This window comes from Oratosquilla oratoria, chromosome 19 (assembly GCF_046742065.1).
Source record: "Oratosquilla oratoria isolate Oo_2021 chromosome 19, ASM4674206v1, whole genome shotgun sequence".
Lineage (NCBI taxonomy): Eukaryota > Metazoa > Arthropoda > Malacostraca > Stomatopoda > Squillidae > Oratosquilla > Oratosquilla oratoria.
Window position 1 is genome coordinate 40,029,193 of NC_134795.1, and position 19,701 is coordinate 40,048,893.

The window sequence follows — 19,701 nt, forward strand, 5'->3', positions numbered from 1 at the left end:
AGTAATTGCAGTCTCCTAGGGTCATTGCTCGATCCAATAATTTTGGTGTTATTGATCAAATCATCCCTTCTGAGTGCCGCGTTATGGAAATTCCTATGATGTTCTTTGATTGCTCCCTCTTGTAGATGTATAGATAGGCGACGGCTGACTTTACATCTAGTAAAACCAATGTAGGAATGAGAGAGCAGATCACAATCTCCTGTAGAACAGTGGTATTGGTACACTACATTAGTTCTAGATGTGAATTCTGATCGCCTAGACAAATTGTTTGTCATGATCAGAGAGGAAGTTTTTGGATTTTTGTAGTAGATGAGAACTCTGATTTCGTTGTTCTCATTTGTAGGAAGGCAATTCTTATGAATGATATCACTAATGACTTTTTCATCTTTTTTGTAATTACTAGTGAAGGTGTTTCTGTAGTAAATGTTAATGAAGTTATGATTCTGTGGTTCTTTGATTGTGAGATGGGATTCTAGCATTTTGTTGGTAATAGAATCAAAGTCAGTGTTAGAATACCCATTGTTTGTGAGCATTTGTCTAAGGTGTTGAAGTTCACTGTGTAAAGCTTGCCACGAGGAACACATTGATATGGCTCTTTTTACATATGCTCTAATGACACCTTTCTTGTAGTCTGTGCACTCGCTCTTGCCATTCATGCATTTATCCATGTTGGTGGGTTTTCGATATACACTAGTAATGAAGTTGTCGGAAGTAGAATCAACCAGCACATCCAGGAAGGGGAGTAGACCATTGTTATTAATTTCAGTGGAAAAAGTTAAGCCTGAAATTTCCTGAAGTCGGCACCGTATATTTTCTAACAAATCAACAGAAGGGGTGCTGTCAAAGATGTCATCTACATATCTACAGTAGATAGATGGTTTTAACTCTCCGTCCTGGAAGACTGATCTTTCTACAGCAGACATGAAGACTTCAGCGAAGAGGACACCTAACGGTGATCCCATCGCTACCACATCTTGCTGCACGTAAAGGTTTCCTTCTGGGCACCTGAATGGAACTTCTGTGGTGCAAGTGACAAGTAATTCTTTTAAAGTAGACTCAGGGATATGGGGGGTGGGATGACATTATTATGATACACATAGTCAAGAATTATATTGATTGTTCTTAATACGGGAATTTCAGTAAAAATATTTTTAGCATCTAATGATGCCAGGAATCCTGGCATCATTAGATGTGTGTTCCTCGTGGCAAGCTTTACTCAGTGAATTTCAACACCTTAGACAAATACTCACAAACAATGGGTATTCTAACACTGACTTTGATTCTATTACCAACAAAATGCTAGAATCCCATCTCACAATCAAAGAACCACAGAATCATAACTTCATTAACATTTACTACAGAAACACCTTCACTAGTAATTACAAAAAAGATGAAAAAGTCATTAGTGATATCATTCATAAGAATTGCCTTCCTACAAATGAGAACAACGAAATCATGAGTTCTCATCTACTACAAAAATCCAAAAACTTCCTCTCTGATCATGACAAACAATTTGTCTAGGCGATCAGACTTCACATCTAGAACTAATGTAGTGTACCAATACCACTGTTCTACAGGAGATTGTAATCTCTCTCATTCCTACATTGGTTTTACTAGATGTAAAGTCAGCCGTCGCCTATCTTTACATCTACAAGAGGGAGCAATCAAAGAACATCATAGGAATTTCCATAACGAGGCACTCAGAAGGGATGATTTGATCAATAACACCAAAATTATTGGATCGAGCAATGACCCTAGGAGACTATAATTACTCGAAGCCTTTCACATTAAAGACAAAGCTCCAGTCATTAACATCCAGAGCAATCTAATCTCTTCTATCCCATTATATAGAAATAAAAATTCCCCACTCCCCCTCCCTCTACCCCTTCTCTCTCTCTCTCCCTTCACCTTCACCCCCTCCCTCACCCTCGGTGACCACACCCGCCTAACCCTCCCCCACCCCCAACCCCCTTACTCCTTGACCTCTGAGATCACTATTGTCTGCCCCCCTTTTGTCTGACTTGATCTTAGGTATATATACATACGTCATCCTCGGCATGTCACTCTCCCTTCTTTCTCTCTTCCCTTTAAATGTAAGTTTTCGTATTTATTTTCACAAAATTGTCATCTTTATTATTTTTTGTCACCATTACTGTTACCATGTCATTTTTGTTATTTCAGTTATATCTTGATATTGTCTTGTACCTTTACTGTTACCATGTAATTTTTGTTATTTCAGTTATATCTTGATAATGTCTTTTTCAAGACGAAACGTCGATTTCAAATAAGAACAAATGGAAGAATATAGAGACCTAGTTTCAATTCACCCGGTTAATGGAAAATCTCTAATCAGGAAAATCGAGAATACGAAGAAAAAACTGAACAACTACAACAATGCTGTCGTCTTTAACTCCACGTGTATTACTGAAAACCTGCTCCCCTCCTTTACTAATATATATATATATATATACATATATATATATATATATATATATATATATACACACACATTCTTTTTCTCCCTATTTTTCCCTCTGCCACTCCCTCCCCCTCTCTCACTCTCCCTCCCCCCATCTCTCACTCTCACCTCTCTCGCTCTTTCACCTCATGTAGTGAGTTTACAGATTGGATGGTGTAGGGTGGGGGTATGGGTGGGGTCAGTGGCAGGGCTGTGGTCAAGATGTGGCGGCCACACGTCTGCGAGGGCACGTGACTTGGTGTAATTGTATAGGAATACCTGGCTCAGCACACTCCAGAATAGCGTTATTTATTATTGAGGTGTACGGATATATATTTTGATACACACATCCAAGATGAAGACCAAAGTGCATCTCTACACCTTCGTGTGTAATTACCTAATTGTAATATACAGGGAAGGTGCTGCGCTCGTGGACCCGTCTCCATTTCTCCATATATATATATATATATATATAATATATATATATATATATATATATATATATATATATATATATATATATATATATATATATCGATCTTTTTGTGGTTTTAGTTTTTAATATCGTTTGTACGGAACACATTCTTGCTCTCCTCTAGGCATATATTATTTTTTAATTTGTTCCTATGGCTTCGTGACGACCGTCCCAATGCAAGAGATTTTTTTTCTTCAATTTTATCCACACCTTTCATTGCCCTGAACACCACGATCATTTCACCTCTCGTCTTCCTTTGTACATTTTGTCTACTAGGCCGGGGAATCGTGTGTGTGTGTGTGTGTGTGTGTGTGTGTGTGTATTTACCTAGTTGTATTTACCTAGTTGTAATATACGGGAGGGGAGCTATGCTCGTGGTGACCCGTCTTTGTATCTCTCCGCATCAAGTTTTATCTTAAAATCTTGTATAGTGTTAGCACATACTGTTTTGTTGTCTAATTTGTTCCATATATTTATCGCTCTGTGTGGGAAACTGTTCCTTTTCAAGTTTTTTCTATAACTATCCTTTTTCAATTTTTTTCCGTGTCCTCTTGTTTTACCGTTGTCCCACATTAATAGGTCGTTCCTGTCTAAAACTTCCATTCCTTTCATTATTCTGTAGATAGTTAGCAAATCTCTTCTTTCTCTTCTTTGTTCCAGAGTTGGTAGGTTCAATTTGGATAGTCTTTGCTCATATGTTAGTTCGGCGAGTGTCGGTGCTAGTTTTGTTGTCGCTCTTTGTAATCTTTCTAGTTTCTTAATATTCTTTTTGGTACTGGGTGTCAAGGTAATGCACATAGGTAAAAATAACTAAGTACGATTACAAGTTATTTGGAAATTCGTTAACAAAAGTGGATAGTGAAAAAGATCTCGGCGTAATTATCAGTAACGACCTCAAATCATCCAAGCAATGTATTTCAGCCTCTGAGAAAGCAAATAAGATTCTGGGACTGATTGCGCGATCTTTTTATTTCAAAAGTCCATCACTCATTAACAAGCTATATAAATCGTTAGTTCGTCCACATTTAGAATATGCTGTTTCCGTATGGTCACCGAATCTCATTAAAGATATTGACAGACTGGAAAAAGTACAACGGCGAGCCACAAAACTGATTCCAAATATCAAAAATAAATCATATGAAAATCGACTAAAGCACATGAATCTGCTTTCCCTAAAAAAGCGTAGACTCAGAGGTGACTTGATACAGGTCTTTAAGATTTTAAAGGGAATTGACAACATCAAAAGTGACCAAATTTTCACATTGAATGAGAATCAGACAAGAAACAATGGTCTCAAACTGTCCGGAAATAGATTCAATTTGGAAGTAGGTAGAAACAACTTTGCCAACCGTGTAGTTAATGAATGGAATAAACTTCCTGCACAGGTAGTGCAGTGTAGTTCAGTTCGAAGCTTTAAGAATCATTTAGATAAATACCTAAGTAAGATGCTGTAATGATTATAATTTATCTTATATTATTTGTTTTTGTTTTGTTATCATTTGTCTGTCTGATTTTCATTTATCATTAGTTATATGTCAATTTATTATTTACATGTTTGTTTATTATTTTAACTATACCTATGCATTCATTTATGTATTTTATTTGTTATTTACATTACAATAGTTTTTATTTATTATTTTATTATTAATATGATTTTTTTTTTTGCATCCGACCTAGATATGGATCAAAAGGTCTCCTGCCGGCATGCTCCGCCTTTGTAATCCTTTGTAAGTGATGCTGCGTACTCGAGTTTTGGTCTTATTAGTGTAGTAAGTATTTTCCTTATCATTTCTTCGTCCATATAGGTAAATGCCACTTTGATTGCTCTCAATAAGTTGCATGTTTCTCCGAACATCTTATTTATATGCTTATCTGGTTTCAAGCCCTTTCCAATCATCACTCCAAGATCTTTTTCATAGTTTGTTTTATTTATTTTTTCTTCCCCAACTCTGTAATCTTTTGATATTCTATTTTTACTCTTTCCAAATTCCATTATGCTGCATTTCTTAATATTGAATTTTACTTCCCACTTTTGAGTCCAATTCCATATTGTGTCCAGATCTTGTTGCAATGAGTTGCAGTCCTCTTCCGTTTTTACCTTCTTAAGTAATTTTGCATCATCTGCAAAAAATTTTATATAGCACTCCACGCCTTCATTCATGTCATTAATGTATACAGCGAACATGGTCGGGGCCAGTACTGATCCTTGCGGGACCCCGCTTTTTACTTCTTCCCAGTTGGAGAATTTTTCTCTAATTACAACTCTCATTTTCCTCCCAATCAGGAAGTCTTTCATCCATTCCAATAATTTTCCTCTGATGCCACCTTTTGACTCTATCTTATTAGTTTCCTATGAGGTACCTTATCGAATGCCTTTTGCAGGTCCAGAAAAGCACAGTCTGCCCATCCATCTCTTTCTTCTATTATGTTTACTAATCTTGAGTAAAAGCAAATCAGATTTGTTGTACAGGATCTCCCTTGTCTAAATCCAAATTGATTTGTGTTCAGTATAGATTTTTCTTCCAGGTACTTAACCCATCTGTTTTTGATCACTCTTTCACAAATTTTTGCTATTGTGCTTGTTAGTGAGACCGGTCTGTAGTTAGATGGATCTTCCTTATCACCTCCCTTATAAATTGGTACAATGTTTGCTTTTTTCCAGTCCAATGGTACTTTTCCTTCTTTAATTGATGATTTAATTATATCATATATTTTGTCAGTTAATTCTTCCATGCATTCTTTCAGTATCCAGTTTGCTATTCCGTCTGGGCCATGTGATTTTCTGACATCCAGGGTTTTAATTTGATCACTGATTTCTTTTTGTGTTACGTTTATTTCTTTCATTGCTGGGGATAATTCTCTCTCTCTAACTTCACTGTTAGGCGAGTTTTCTATTGTGAATACTGATCTGAAGTGGTTGTTCATTATTTCAGCCATTTCCAGCTTCTGTAAATTCCTTTTTATCTTGGCGCAGTTTTTCTATTTCTTGTTTGTTTTTCAGTTTTCCATTTACATATTTGTAAAATAGTTTGGTTTCTTCTTTACATTTGTCTATTATCTTTTTTTCATAATTTCTCTTTTCATCTCTGCGTATTTTTACATATTCGTTTCTTAGTTTGATGTATGTTTGCCATTTGCTTTGTTTCTTATCTCTTTTCCATTTTTTCCAAGCTTTGTCCCTTTTTTCCTTTGCTTCACTACATCTTTTGTTGTACCAGTTCTTTATGTATGCCTTTTCCATTTTTTGTTGTGGTACAAATTTGTCCACTCCTTCATTATAAATTTCCTTTAGTATGTTCCATTTTTCTTCTATCCCTGTATCTTCGTTTTGGAATTTTTCCCAGTTTGTATTGCGAAAGAATGTTTTAAGTTTCTCAAAGTTTGTTTTGTTATACATAGGTCTTCCTATTCTATGTTTAACATTTTTGCTTTGGTCTGGTTGTTCTTTCAATTCCATTTCTATTAGTACATGGTCACTTTTTCCTATCGGAGTTTTGTCAATAATATTATCGATTATCTCAGGTTCTGTTGTAAGTATTAAGTCCAATATTGAGGGTTCTTCATTTCCTCTATATCTAGTATTTTCTCTAATCCACTGTGTGTGTGTGTGTGTGTGTGTGTGTGTGTGTGTGTGTGTGTGTGTGTGTGTGTGTGTGTGTATTCACCTCGGATCTGCTGCAGTCTGTCGAGACAGCCAGTGTGTGTCAAATCATATATATCTGGTTTTAATATATGAGGTTGGAGTTATCTTTATGGGATTCTTTCTCTGTATCTCTATTTAATTTTGCCGTAAATACATTTAAGTTGTCCAACTGAATTACGTCTTCTAATTTGTCCTAAGATTGAAACATGTAATGCCTGTTTTTCCTAACGTCTTTTGTTTATTGCGTACGCGCGCTCATGTGTGTGTGTATGTGCGTGCGGGCATTGTCACACTGTACAACTTACATATATGATAAGAGTATTTATGTTAATGAAAGGAAATAGTAATTAATTTTATTTCGTAGTGCAAACCCTTGGGATGCCCGGGTCGTAAGAAACGACATGACGTAAATTTATTATTATTTACTATTTACCTGTTTGTTTATTATTTAACTATACCTATGCATTTATTTATGTATTTTATTTGTTATTTACATTATCATAGTTTTTATTTATTATTTAATTATTAATATGATTTTTTTTTTCGCATCCGACCTAGATATGGATCAAAAGGTCTCCTGTCGGCATGCTCCGCCTTTGTAATCCTTTGTAATCCTTTGTAACCAGCTTCCGTATTTCATAAAAATGTGTCACGTCACGTCCTTAACCTTTTTTCTTATTCTATATCTTATGGGTGTAAACTTATAAAAATATCTTATTTCATGCATAGCTTTCTATTGTTTTTAATGTGTATTATTAAAGTTGTATGTACATATTAGAAATATGCATGGTTAGTATCTGATCGACGACTATTTCAGAACTAGATTTCAACTAGTAGCTTCTCATCATTGTGTCTACGGAAAAATATATATTTCACATATTCGTTGCACCACTTAGTTAATCAAGTCATCGTACAAGACTTGCAAAATTCCAGAATTTATCTTATCTAACTTCAAAACACACATTATGTGTTTCAGTTGAATACCTTGTCCTGTCTCCAGTTTCCATCGGTCAGGCTTGACAATTCGCTTATATTGTACTGAGGTGGTGGAGGTGGGGGTGGGGATCCTCTTGGAATCCTTACCTCTGTGTCTCAGAGGGAGAGCTTCCGTCAATGCTTGTGTTAGTTGTTATTACCATGTGGTTCCTAACTGCTAGCCCTCAAATAACAACCATCCAACTGGTCTCACAAAATTTCTTTGTAAGTTCTTAGAAAAAATTCTCTATCCAACTTTTTTTTTTAGCAAATGAAACACCACTCTTTCTGATTACATCAGTTTGGCTTTTGTGGTAGCCACAAGGCCAAGGACACCTTGATGAAATGAACAACAATTTGTACTTAATTTTCCAACAGCCACTAAGTTTTTGCTGTATTTTCTTAGAAAAGGTGTGTGATACAGCTTTTCTTCTAGGTTTATGCGAAACTACCTATCATCATACCCCAACTCTTATATCTTTGTCATCACATACATAGAAAGTATCCCCCGGGGAAGCGTCCTCAGTATCACTATTTTTACTCTGATGATCGATGGGATAGCAAAACATATTCCCCCGGGATTAATGCTAGCTTATTCGTCAATGATCTAGCTCTGTTCTGTGTCTAAACCCACCCGTCTCATACCAACCTCCCTTCCAACGAGATGTATCCTGTTACCTGAGAGGCTGAAGACAATAGATTTAAAATGTTAAGCCTCAAATCAGCCCTCATGCATTTATGCATACATTGATGCAAAGATGCCCCTTCAGTAATTCAAGGTAACACTTTTCTCTCAGCTGTTGAACAGGCTTGATTTCTAGGTCTGATTCTCGACCCTTTCCTTTCTTGAATCCCTCATCTAAAACTTAAAAAAAGGGTTCCTGTTCTTGATTCTGTGACTTCCTGAAGTTGCAGTCCCACACAAGTTGGGGAGCCAACAGAATATTCCCTTAGAATCTGCTAGACCCTCACATAAAACAAATTTACTATGGATGCCTCACTCATAACCCATCGAATACTCAATCACATGTGTTCTCTTGGTCTACGCTTCAGCATAGATGCTTTCCGTAGTAACCTAGTGAAGAGTTTATATTCAAAAAGTTAATTCTGCCTTTAAACAACTGTCGTTCCTTTGATATAATTGAAGTATAAAATTCGCTGTAAAAGCTACCATAACACCCTAATTTCTTGCACTCTCTCCATCCCATCAACCCTTCAAGGATTTAACTGATTTTCACACTGTCAGTTTATTTGCCATGGTGATGGTGGATGTGGTATCTTAAAAAAAAAAAAAAAAGTGTTTCCAGTTGCAGCATTCATTCGGAATCCTTGGGTGCTTGCCCCTCGATGTCACTTCATTGCCATTACTACATTATTAAAAAAAAAAAAAAAAAAAGATACGTTTCTTTTTCACAAATCCTTTCGTTCTCTTATCATCCACATCTACGCTGACGGCTCCCTCTCTGACCGCAGAGTAGGATATGAACTCCATCTTCCACAAATAAAATCTAGATTTTCCCCCATTTCGCCCCAGATTCTACCGTCAAAATATGTTATCGTCGCCTTACATATTATTTCCAGTGTTCCTTCCTCATCCGTCAGAATTTGACTAACACAGCTCCCAAGAAGCTCTCTCTGACCACCGTCCCCATCACTCATTAACCCGCGAAATTCATTCACGTGTCATCCGAATTTCCTCCCATTTCTAGTCAATGTCCTTTTGTTGAGACTTAACGAAATGGAAATATTGATGGCTCCGGTTGGAGAAAGAAACAACAATTTGTGTTGAAGGGATGACGGAGAAACGGTGGGGATAGAAGTGATGATAGTAGTGAAGAAAAATATAAAGGTGTATGAGATAATAGTGGAAGGTAAGGCTGAAATGATAAACGTGAAAATAACAGAGAGAAACAATAAAAGAGACTTTTAACATATGCTCCACCTAATACAAGAGCTTGAGTAAGGCCAAATAAAAACAGTTGTCGTTGGAGTCTGCTATGCATCCGCAGAAGATTATTGAGAAAATGAAAATATAAAACTGATGAGGCATTTTGATTGAGGAGAACTGAAATGGGAGGAATAGGAAACAAACGGAAGTCGTCCTGATACTGGAGGGATCATTGAGGAGGTGGTAAAGGGAAGTGGGCAGAGTATGTTAGAGAGCTGTCGAATGTGGAGGAGGATAGGGAGGGATTGGTGGTAGCTGTGGGAGGCGCTAAGAAAAGGATGGTGATGGGGTAGGGAAATGGAGGAGAAAAAAATGAGGTACAAGTAGTTTTGAAAATGATAGGAGCAGGCAAGGCATCTGAGTTGGAAGGTGTCATGCGGAGTGTCAGAAGAAGGGAGGTACAGTAATAGTGGACTGGTTAATGAGATTGTTTAATGTCTGTCTAAGGAAGGATAGAGTGCCAGAGGACTAGAGGAGGACCTGTATAGGTCCGCTTTATATGGGAAACGGGGACAAATGTGAGTGTAGTAGTTTCAGAAGGATCATTTTGTTGAGTGTAGTTGGAGGGAGGGTTTTGATTGAGAGGATTAAAATAGGAACAAAGGGAGTAATTAGTGAGGAACAGTGTAGATTTAGGAAGGGAAGGGGTACGTGGATCAGATTTTTGTGGTAAGACAGATATGTGAGAAAGCTTAAGACAAGATATGATGATGATGATATGGTTTAACGTCACCCCCTCCCCCTATCGGGAAGCTAGGACGGTACCCCTCACAGAGGGCTTTGTAGCTTGGAATTTGATGAACCATGCCCTTGGTTTAACTTCGCCGGTGGCAGGATTCGAACCGCCCTCACCTCGACCTTCGTCGCAAGTAACGACGCCCTAACCCGCTCAGATTTAGAAAATAATTATGACGCTAGACAGGAAGGCACTGTGGGATGTATTGCAGATATATGGGATTGGGGGAAAGTTGTTAAGGGCAATCAATAGTTTTTACAAGTATAGTAGAGTCTGTGTTAAGATTAGAAATAGAGAGAGTGAGTGGTTTAAGATAAAGGTGGGTCTACGTCAGGGATGTGTTATGCCGCCATGCCTGATCAATGTGTATATGGATGGTGTGGGAAGGGAGGTAAATGCAAGGGTAATGGGCAGGGGACTGGAGAGGGTTAAAGGAAATGGAGAAAAGTGGGAGGTGAGCCAGTTATTATATGCTGATGACTCTGCAATTGTGGCAGGGTCAGAGTAGGGATTAAGGGATTTAGTGACGGAGTTTGGGAAGGTATGCAATAGGAGAAAGTTGAATGTAAATGTGAGTAAAAGTAAGGTGATGAGTTTTACAATGGGAGGGGATGGCAGCGAGTTGGAAATAAGTCTTGAAGGAGAGAGGTTGGAGGAAGTAGATGCTTTAGGTATTTGGGATCACATATGGGAGGAAAATGAGTGGAGGTGGAGGTAAACTGTAGATTGAGGGAAGCAAGTAAATGTCTCGGGGAATTAAATTTTGTAATGGAAAATAGGCATGTAAGAATAGATGCAAAAAAGAGATTATATGAAGGGGTGATTGTGCTGACGGCACTATATCAAGAGAAGACTTGGAATATAAGAGTGGCAGAGAGGAAAAATTTAAATGTGTTTGAGATTAAATGTCTGAGAAGTATGGTAGGGGCCACAAGGTTGGATAGAATGAGAAACAAGGCGAGGTGGAGAGTGGGGGTGGAAAAGGAGATGACAGATAAGGTTGATGAAAGAGTATTGGGATGATTTGGACACATGAAAAGAATGAGTTAGAAAGAGACGTGGAAGGCAGGGATGGGGTGAGTGTGAGAATGGTTGTGTATAGATGATACTATGATGAAAGGATGGAAGGGGTTGGGGGATGGAGGGAGTAGGGAGTGGTTAAGTACTTATTGTATTGTAGTATACAAAAAAAAAAAAAAAAAAAAAAAAACGCTCATTGGGTCCCGTTTCCAATTTTTTAATGTTTATCATACCTAGCATAAAATTCATGTACATTTTCAACTTAATTTATATCCTTGATTTCCAATTATCATATTTATATTTGAACTCTTGTAATGTTTGACCATGGGCTATATCATCTTCCGAGTTATTCCACATATTTATGCATCTATATGGAAAACCATATTTCTTCACATCCTTTAGACATGAGGTCTTTCTTAATATGCTCCCATGACCTTATAGAGCCCTCTTATCTTTAATCAGGAGATCTCTTTTGTCAATGCAATCTATCCCTTTAGTGACCTGAATACTGTAATCATATCACCTCTTTCTCGTCGATCTTTCAAAGTTGGTAGACCCAGTGGGTAGACCCATATGGTTTATCTGCCAGGCTGGAAACCAGTTTGTTGCCTTCTGCATTCTCTTGATCGTGCTTATATCCTTCATTCTGTGTGGGGACCAAACTACTGATGCATATTCTAGTCTTGCATGGATTAGGGTTTCGATGAGTTTGTGCATCATCTTTTCATCCTTATAGTGGAACGCCACCTTGGGATTTTGAATTGAGTTGCAATTTTTTCAAATTGCACAAAGAAAGTCTTTGGCTCTTTCTCCGAAAAATGAGGAACTAATTTAATGTATTTTGTGACATCAAAATCTCTAGGCGAGAAAGAACTATTTCAAGAATTCAATCCTGCTCTACTTAATTCAATTTCAGCCAACCTAATTTTCGTCTCGTCCTCCTTAGTTTTCATCTTTAACTCCATTCTGAGCCTACGCTCTTCATTTTGCAATTCTGTTTCTCTAAGCCTTAACCTCAGTTCTGAGTCCTCTGATGTAGGGGGACGGGTATATAGAATAGCCTCTGTGGGTAACAATTCCCTCTCAGTTAACTGAGATACCACTATTTTAAGTAAGTCTCCTATCTCTAGCAACTGTGAAACGTTTGCACTTAGCAGGACTCTAATGTCTCGGGACTCAAAGAAATCTCGGGGATTAAACTCCATCTTACCGGAATTGAGGATTAAATCCGTTGGCTTCCTTCTATCCTTCGATCCTGGCAGGGTCGCCAAAATTTTCCTCTTCTCCTTGTGACGACTAGGGAGGAAGAGCCGGGTTCATAAAACTCTTGAGTGTTAATAAAAAGATTAATTATTTCCTTAAAAAAAAAAAAAAAAAAAAAAAATCGAAAGACAGAGGTTGTCAAGTGAGCACAATGGAAATTTCATACATAGAAATGCTCACAATATAACATGTTGACCCAAAATAAACAATATTAGAACAAGTCAATGAGTCCTGTAGAATATAAACGGCTAAAGCCGCCAGGACATACGTAAATATTCAAAGTCGAGAATTCGAGTTGCAAAGAATACAAAGTCCTACAAGACATACGTTAAATAATCAAAGTCGAGAAAATATCGACTTGCAAAGAATACAAAGTCCTACAAAAAGAAAATTTAAGTACAAGACCAGAAAGTGAAAAAGAATTGTATAGCAGGGACTCCGTGAAAAAAAAAAAAAAAGAGTCCAGCCTAGACGATCACCGGACAAACATATATACCTTCCGCAAGCCAACGGAAGAGCTGCCAAATGTCGCCAGGGGCAATGAACATCAAAGATTTAGAATATATCCATGGACATATTCTTTACAAAAATGGGCATACAAATAACATATAATGATGTTACCTTGTCAATCTTAGTAACAAGAAGAAACTTAAAGTTTTTACATTAATGTCTATACATTAATACATACGTAAAACGAAACTGAAACGTTGTTGCCAAAATCAACTATCCCACGCAATTTTAGTCAATACGCGCGTCGCACAGGTGACCAAAATTTGGTTTCTCACACTATTGGCGAGGATACAAAACCCAAGAAAAATTGCAACTTCCCAAATATTACGTTAATCAGGTCCTAAGATTGACAAGTTAGGACCATAAGATAATACACATACATAAATCCTTATACATTGAATGAACCACGTTGACAAAGCAAAAAAAGAAATAAATACGTATATAAAGGTAGCAGTACTAAAAGTTGACACTTTCGTACGCCGGCCTGACAGTTGCAGGGAGAGGCGCTACATGACAAGATCGTGGGAAAGCCGGCATATCGGGCATCTTGACGATATCCACATGAGTACACACGTGTACATAAAACCACACAGATATACAGTACGTAAATATTAATTATTGACGTTCGACGGGTCCATAGTCGTAACTACACACACACACACACACACACACACACACACACACACACACACACACACACAAACACACACACACACACACACACACACACACACACACACACACACACACACACACAAACATATATATATATATATATATATATATATATATATATATATATATATAAATATACAGTGCAATATAATTCAGTTCAAACTTTAAAATTAGTTTAGATAAACACCCAAGCGAGATGCTGTAGTGTCTGACATTTATTCTATATTATTTATTTGTTTGCTATTATTTGTCTGTTTATTATTATTATTTTATTGATTATAATTTATTATTACTTATCTGTCAATTTATTATTATTTGATTGATTATCATTTATTATTACTAATCTGTCAATTTATTATCTACTATTTACCTGTTTGTTTATTATTTAACTTTACCAATTTATTCATTTCTTTATTTTATTAATTATTATTTATAATATTATAAACTTTATTTATTTATTTACTTATTCTTACCACCGTTGTTACTCCGTCTACTGTTCCGTTCTATAGTTTTGTATTTCGTCTCTCACTTTCTACTTTCTTTTTATCACTGTCTTCACGTACGAAAGTCATTCACAATATTCTTCTGCAGGAAGTATGTCAATGTTACTCTAAGAGAGGGGAATTTAATGGAGTTACATTTTTCTTTCTTTTCTCCCCGAATATATACAGTACACTTGGTTCTCTGAATTACACCAAGGGACTTTCCTCTGGAATCCTCAATTTGTTTACTAGGTCAATTCGCATTGACGTCATGATTTCTTTAGTCCAATGATCTTTACTTTTACATCTAAGTACACCCCCCCTAAAGGCGTGACTTCTCTTCCATGAACCAATTGAATGTTCTCCACCCTTTCTCCAATCAGAAAGACTGTTACAAACCCCTTAAGCAATATTACTTAGTCAAGCAATCTCGAAATCAATACATCACTGACTTAGTTTACATACTGTTACATCAGCATAATACAGCAATGAAATCGGGTCCCCAGCAGTTGTTTGTAAATTTTTAAGCGAGGAGCGAGGTTGTACAATTCCTTCGCCTACGAACTCTTGTTTACCAAACATCCAACTCACATAAAAAAAAAAAAAATCTCGCCACCTACCCCTTTTTCTACCTTACTTGGCTACCTTTATCTACGAACCTCATCTACGAGCCTCTTACACTTATCATTATTATGATTTTTTCGCATCCGACCTAGTTATGGTCCAAAAGGTCTACTGTCGGCATGCTCCTCCTTTGTAATCCCTTGCAAAGGAAGAAAAGTTTGAGTGTCTCCTTCGAATACGTTACGAATAACCGTTCAACCTTTACATAAAGGAATACCTGTGACCAGTAGGACAGTTGTCTTGAAGTACGATATCTAATCCGGAGGATGCAACTTAATCTTGTGTTTTTATGTCCTTTCCTTCATTCAGATCTGATGAAAGTATGAAAACCTAAGACAGTGGCCAACGAAAACGACTCGGCGGCCTAGTGGACAACCGCAGGAATGACAGAAAACGGAATGGACATCGATTTAACCAAGGAGGATGGGAGGAATGTAAAGGACAGGGACTGGAAGGACCTGTACGAGAAGGAAGTCGAGAGGAGGAAGACATTGATGAAGCTTGCTCAGAAAGGTGAGTCATCTTATATTGTTCAAAATAGTATTGTTTCTATTATATATATATATATATATATATATATATATATATATATATATATATATATATATATATATATATATATATATATATATATTGGTGATTGGTGTGCTCCTGGTAGTCAGGAATACTTGTGGTTAGAATTAACTTTCGTCCTCTTAATTAAGTGAACCCATGTAATATGATGGGTTGAATCCTCCACAACGTATCATCATAGAGGGGGAGTTAATCTAGACAGTCTTGACCCATTCGATGTAGCTACATTACTTCTGAATAGAATCGTAAAACTGTCTGGAAATAGATTTAATTTGGAAGTGGGTAGAAACAGATTCGCCAACCGTGTAGTTAATGAATGGAATAAACTTCCTGCAGAGGCAGTGCAATGTAGTTCAGTTCGAAGCTTTAAGAATCATTTAGAATTTAGATAAACACCTAAGCAAGATGCTGTAATGACTATAATTTATTTTATATTATTTGTTTATTTGTTTTGTTATCATTTGTCTGTTTATTATTATTTGCTTGATTCTCATTTATTCTTAGTTATATGTCTATTTATTATTATTTACTATTTACCTGTTTGTTTATTACTTAACTATACCTATACATTTATTTATGTATTTTATTTATTGTTTACATTATTATATTTTTATTTATTTATTTATTTATTTATTTATTTATTTATTCATTGATCATTATTATATATTTTTTCGCATCCGACCTAGATATGGACCAAAAGGTCTCTGTCTGCATGCTCCGCCTATGTAATCCTTTGTCACTGAAGTGGTTAAGTACTACATAAGCAACAACATGCTAAGTGATAATTGGATGTACAATTATTATTCAGGTAAAGATGTTATTTGTTCGTTTTTGGAATAGAAACGTTTATGTCAATGAGTGATTTTTATTTGATTGTTAACCAACCAGGAAAAACCCTGAGTAATTTGCGTATAGACATTTCATGTAGCGATGTAGTTAGCCAATACTGAGTATTCCAAGATTATTTTTCCTCTGATAAGATCGTGTGGCAGTTGCCTGGGCAAAACCTGTTACCGAAGTCATTAAGTCAAATGAGTTAGTCGAGATATCGTTAATTTAATTCTAAATAGTGAAATACATTAGTCTATGGCAGAACGATCATATCTCTAAATGCTTTCACAGAATCAAAGGTTTAGTCGAGATAGCCTCAAGACGTACACACCAAGGGGCCCTACAGTGAGCTGAATGAAATCCTATTATGTTGTTGAGAACAGTTTGTAAAAGGTGAAGAATCACGTGCAGCAAGACCATAAAAGGGTAAATGTATAACCTCTTCCTTACCAGCAAATGGGGTTCCACGCAGGTAAATGAAATAACGCAGTCAGCAGCCAGAATCGAGGAAACGTGCACTCCGTAACGAAAATGATTAACGTCTAGCTAAAGCTATTCTTACGGGTCCAGCCCTATACTCAGAAGCTCCTGCAGTCAGAAAGAACAGTAGTCAGAAGGGCCAGCAGTCTGAAGGTCCACTAGTTAGAGGGCTCAGTCAGAAAACCCCGTAGTCAGGAGGCCCACTAGTCAGAAAATTGTAGCCAAAAATATTTGGCTGATGAAAATTTTCAGTCTTAACCCTAGGGATATAGGAGAAAGGGTAGTTGAGCATGTTAAAATTCCAAGCAGAATATGAATGGTCTCTGACTTCACTGAACCACTTTCTATACGTATATGAATATACAGTACTTATTGTATACCCTGAGCGCCGTTTTAATTATAAAATATACTTCATAGAATATAATAAATAGAATATATGATATATACTTCATGAAATATACTAACTTAACCTAGAGTTCGGCAAAGTGCAGCACTCATTTTCATTTAAATGTACCATAACTAACATTGAAAAAATCTGACTATTGGGCCATCTGACTACCGGGCCTATATCCCGACCATGCCTCTGCCTCCACGGAGAATCTAGAATTTCGTCAAGTCATGTTTGCTGACCAGCAGAACTCTTGGGTACCTTCAATATTGAAAAAAAGTACGCTTTGTGTACTCGCGTGGATACAGTGTTTAGGCACTGATTACGACTGCGTGAGTTTTTGTGAGAGCGTGAGAGATTTGCGAGACGGTTGTGTATTCTAATGTGAGCTCAGGGATGTCTGTAGAGACGTCGTGTTTCTTTCGTCTGGGAGCCGACTTTGACCTACGTGCTGACAGTCTGCGTCTGTTACGTGTGTGTGTTGAAGTACCTGGGTGAGTGGTGGTAGTAGGCGTGTCTGCTGCGTGTGTCTCTTGTGCGTTTGTTTCATCTGTTTGTGCATGTTGTTGTTCGGCCACGTAAATGTTTGTGACATACTTGTTTGGTTATTGGACATGCGTGTTTGTTGTTTTCAGAGCAGGTATGAAGTGGTTATGATAGACAATACCGTGTTTAGCAGGGTAGATGGTTATGTGATTGTCTTGCATCCATGTCAACCCTATAAGAATGTCTGCAGGAAATACAACTTCGGCTACGTATATTGTCGTGGCAATGGGAGGGCAATTTCCATGTAGGGAGATGTCTAAGTCGATCTTGCCAATGATGGGGAAAGGAACACCGTCTACATTTGCTAATGTGATGTCTGTGGGTTCAAGAATCGTGAACCTACGGTATCTGAACCTAAACTGGTCAAAAGCAAGTTTTGGCATGACGTTTACGGGAGGGCCCTTGTCCAGAAAGAGTACTTGCAGGATGTTGTTGACAGTGGCTTGAAGTGTCATAGAAGATGGGGATTGTTGAGAAACTGTCATCGTGAGTACCGGTAGGAAGGGGGGGTGACTGGGTCTCGTGAGGTCGTGTGTGTGTGTCACTGTGAGTTGATAGTCATATCGTGTTTTGTTTGTTCGTGTTCCCGCTAGTTCAGTGTTGGGGAGACGCGTATGAAGTCTGGTTTTGTGATTTTAGAAAACGCCATTGGTTTGTGTCATGGAAAGATGGGCCGTGGTATTGGCAGAAGGTTGTCGGTTTTCTGTAGTAACACCTGCTTGTGCTATGTCCCGGTTTGTTGCAGATATGCAAAAGAAGGGTGTTCTTGAGAGGGATCGCTGTCGTGATCGTGTGCATGACATTTGTCTACCTCAGGTGTAGTTTACTTGTGAGATTTGTGCTACTGTGGATGTCTGTGTGATAGGGATGTTTTATTGTTGGATCTGTGTTTTTGCCGTGGTCGTGTCTGAAAACTTTCTAGAAAAGTCTACGAGTGTTGAGTCTGGAGAGAAGGGTATGGTGGCTGTTTTCTGCAGTGTTTCTGGGTGAAGTTGTGATATCAGTCTGAGGTAACCGAAGAGTGAGAGTACGTTGTGTAAGGTCATTTTGTCATGTTCAACCCAGGGAGAGGATGTGAGTGCGGTTTTGAGCTCCTGTTTGAAATCACTTGCGATCTTGACCGCTCGTTCCTTGGTGTTGTAAGGGCCTGTGTTAAAGGTCTTAGCGAGTGTGTATAGGGGAGAGAGAGAGAGCCTAAGTGTTCAAATTCTGCGAATGATTTCCTTAACTGTTCTACGAACTGGTCGTATGTTTGTGTTTGAAGGAAGGCGTCTGATTGTACAATGTCACTGGCTAAAGTATTATTGAAATCAATGCGTGATTTGAGAACCGCTATCTCTGTTTTGTTGTCCTTGACTTGTGTACGCTGTATTTCTGAATTTACGTCATCCAACAGTGTTAATAGCTACGTTATGTCTGTCAAATTTCGGAAGAGTGTGATTGTGTTTAATGAGTGTGAGTAAATTTGTAGCAGAGCGTTGGTTTTCTTAGTGGTTGACTGTGGAATCTTATTTTCGCTGGGGGTTGCCATCTTGGAACGTGTGTTGTAGGGGTGTGAGGTTTGGGGAGTGGGGAGTTTTCAGGCAAACTTTTGTCCTTTAAAATGGAAAAAAAAAAAAAAATCACTTGAAAAAAATAAGGCTTGTGCTGAACCGAATGGTAGAAGTGGGGAGCGATACTTCCGTTGGAGAATGGTGGAGACGATGTCCCACGTAGAGCGATGGGCGTAGGTGGAGCGTAAGGCTTGATTCACACTATCGGTCCGGTCGCGGTCCGCTCCCGCTCCGCTCTCGGTCCGGTCTAATATTGTCTCATTAATTTCAGTGGAAGCATTCACACTGGCGCTCTCGCTTCGGTTTCGCTCCTGTCACGGTTCCGTCAAAAGATATTTTTACTGGAGCGAGAGCGTACCGTGAGCGGACTGTGAGCGCCAGTGTGAACTCAGTTGCCACGGTCCTGCTCCTCCTGCTCCACTCCAGTCGAGATTCAGCCTTCATATAAGCAAGTAGTGTTACCTTCTGTCCTACCAAACCATGGATAATCCAAAGAAAACACCACAATGGGATCATGAGAA

General features: G+C 37.8%; 1 protein-coding gene across 9 annotated transcripts in view; it reads left to right on the forward strand.

Annotated features, from left to right (window-relative positions):
* The window catches only part of LOC143035849 (shootin-1-like), an 841,540-nt gene that overhangs the window by 29,784 nt on the left and 792,055 nt on the right, over window positions 1–19,701 (forward strand). For 5 of the 9 annotated variants that reach the window (XM_076202919.1, XM_076202927.1, XM_076202925.1 and 2 more), the window contains exon 2: window positions 15,119–15,322. In XM_076202919.1, the coding sequence (XP_076059034.1) occupies window positions 15,193–15,322 (130 nt within the window). In that variant the 5' untranslated portion in view covers window positions 15,119–15,192. Of the gene's footprint in view, window positions 1–4,610; window positions 4,703–15,118; window positions 15,323–19,701 lie in introns of all 9 variants that reach the window. The other 4 variants (XM_076202920.1, XM_076202923.1, XM_076202921.1 and 1 more) reach the window with 2 other exon arrangements.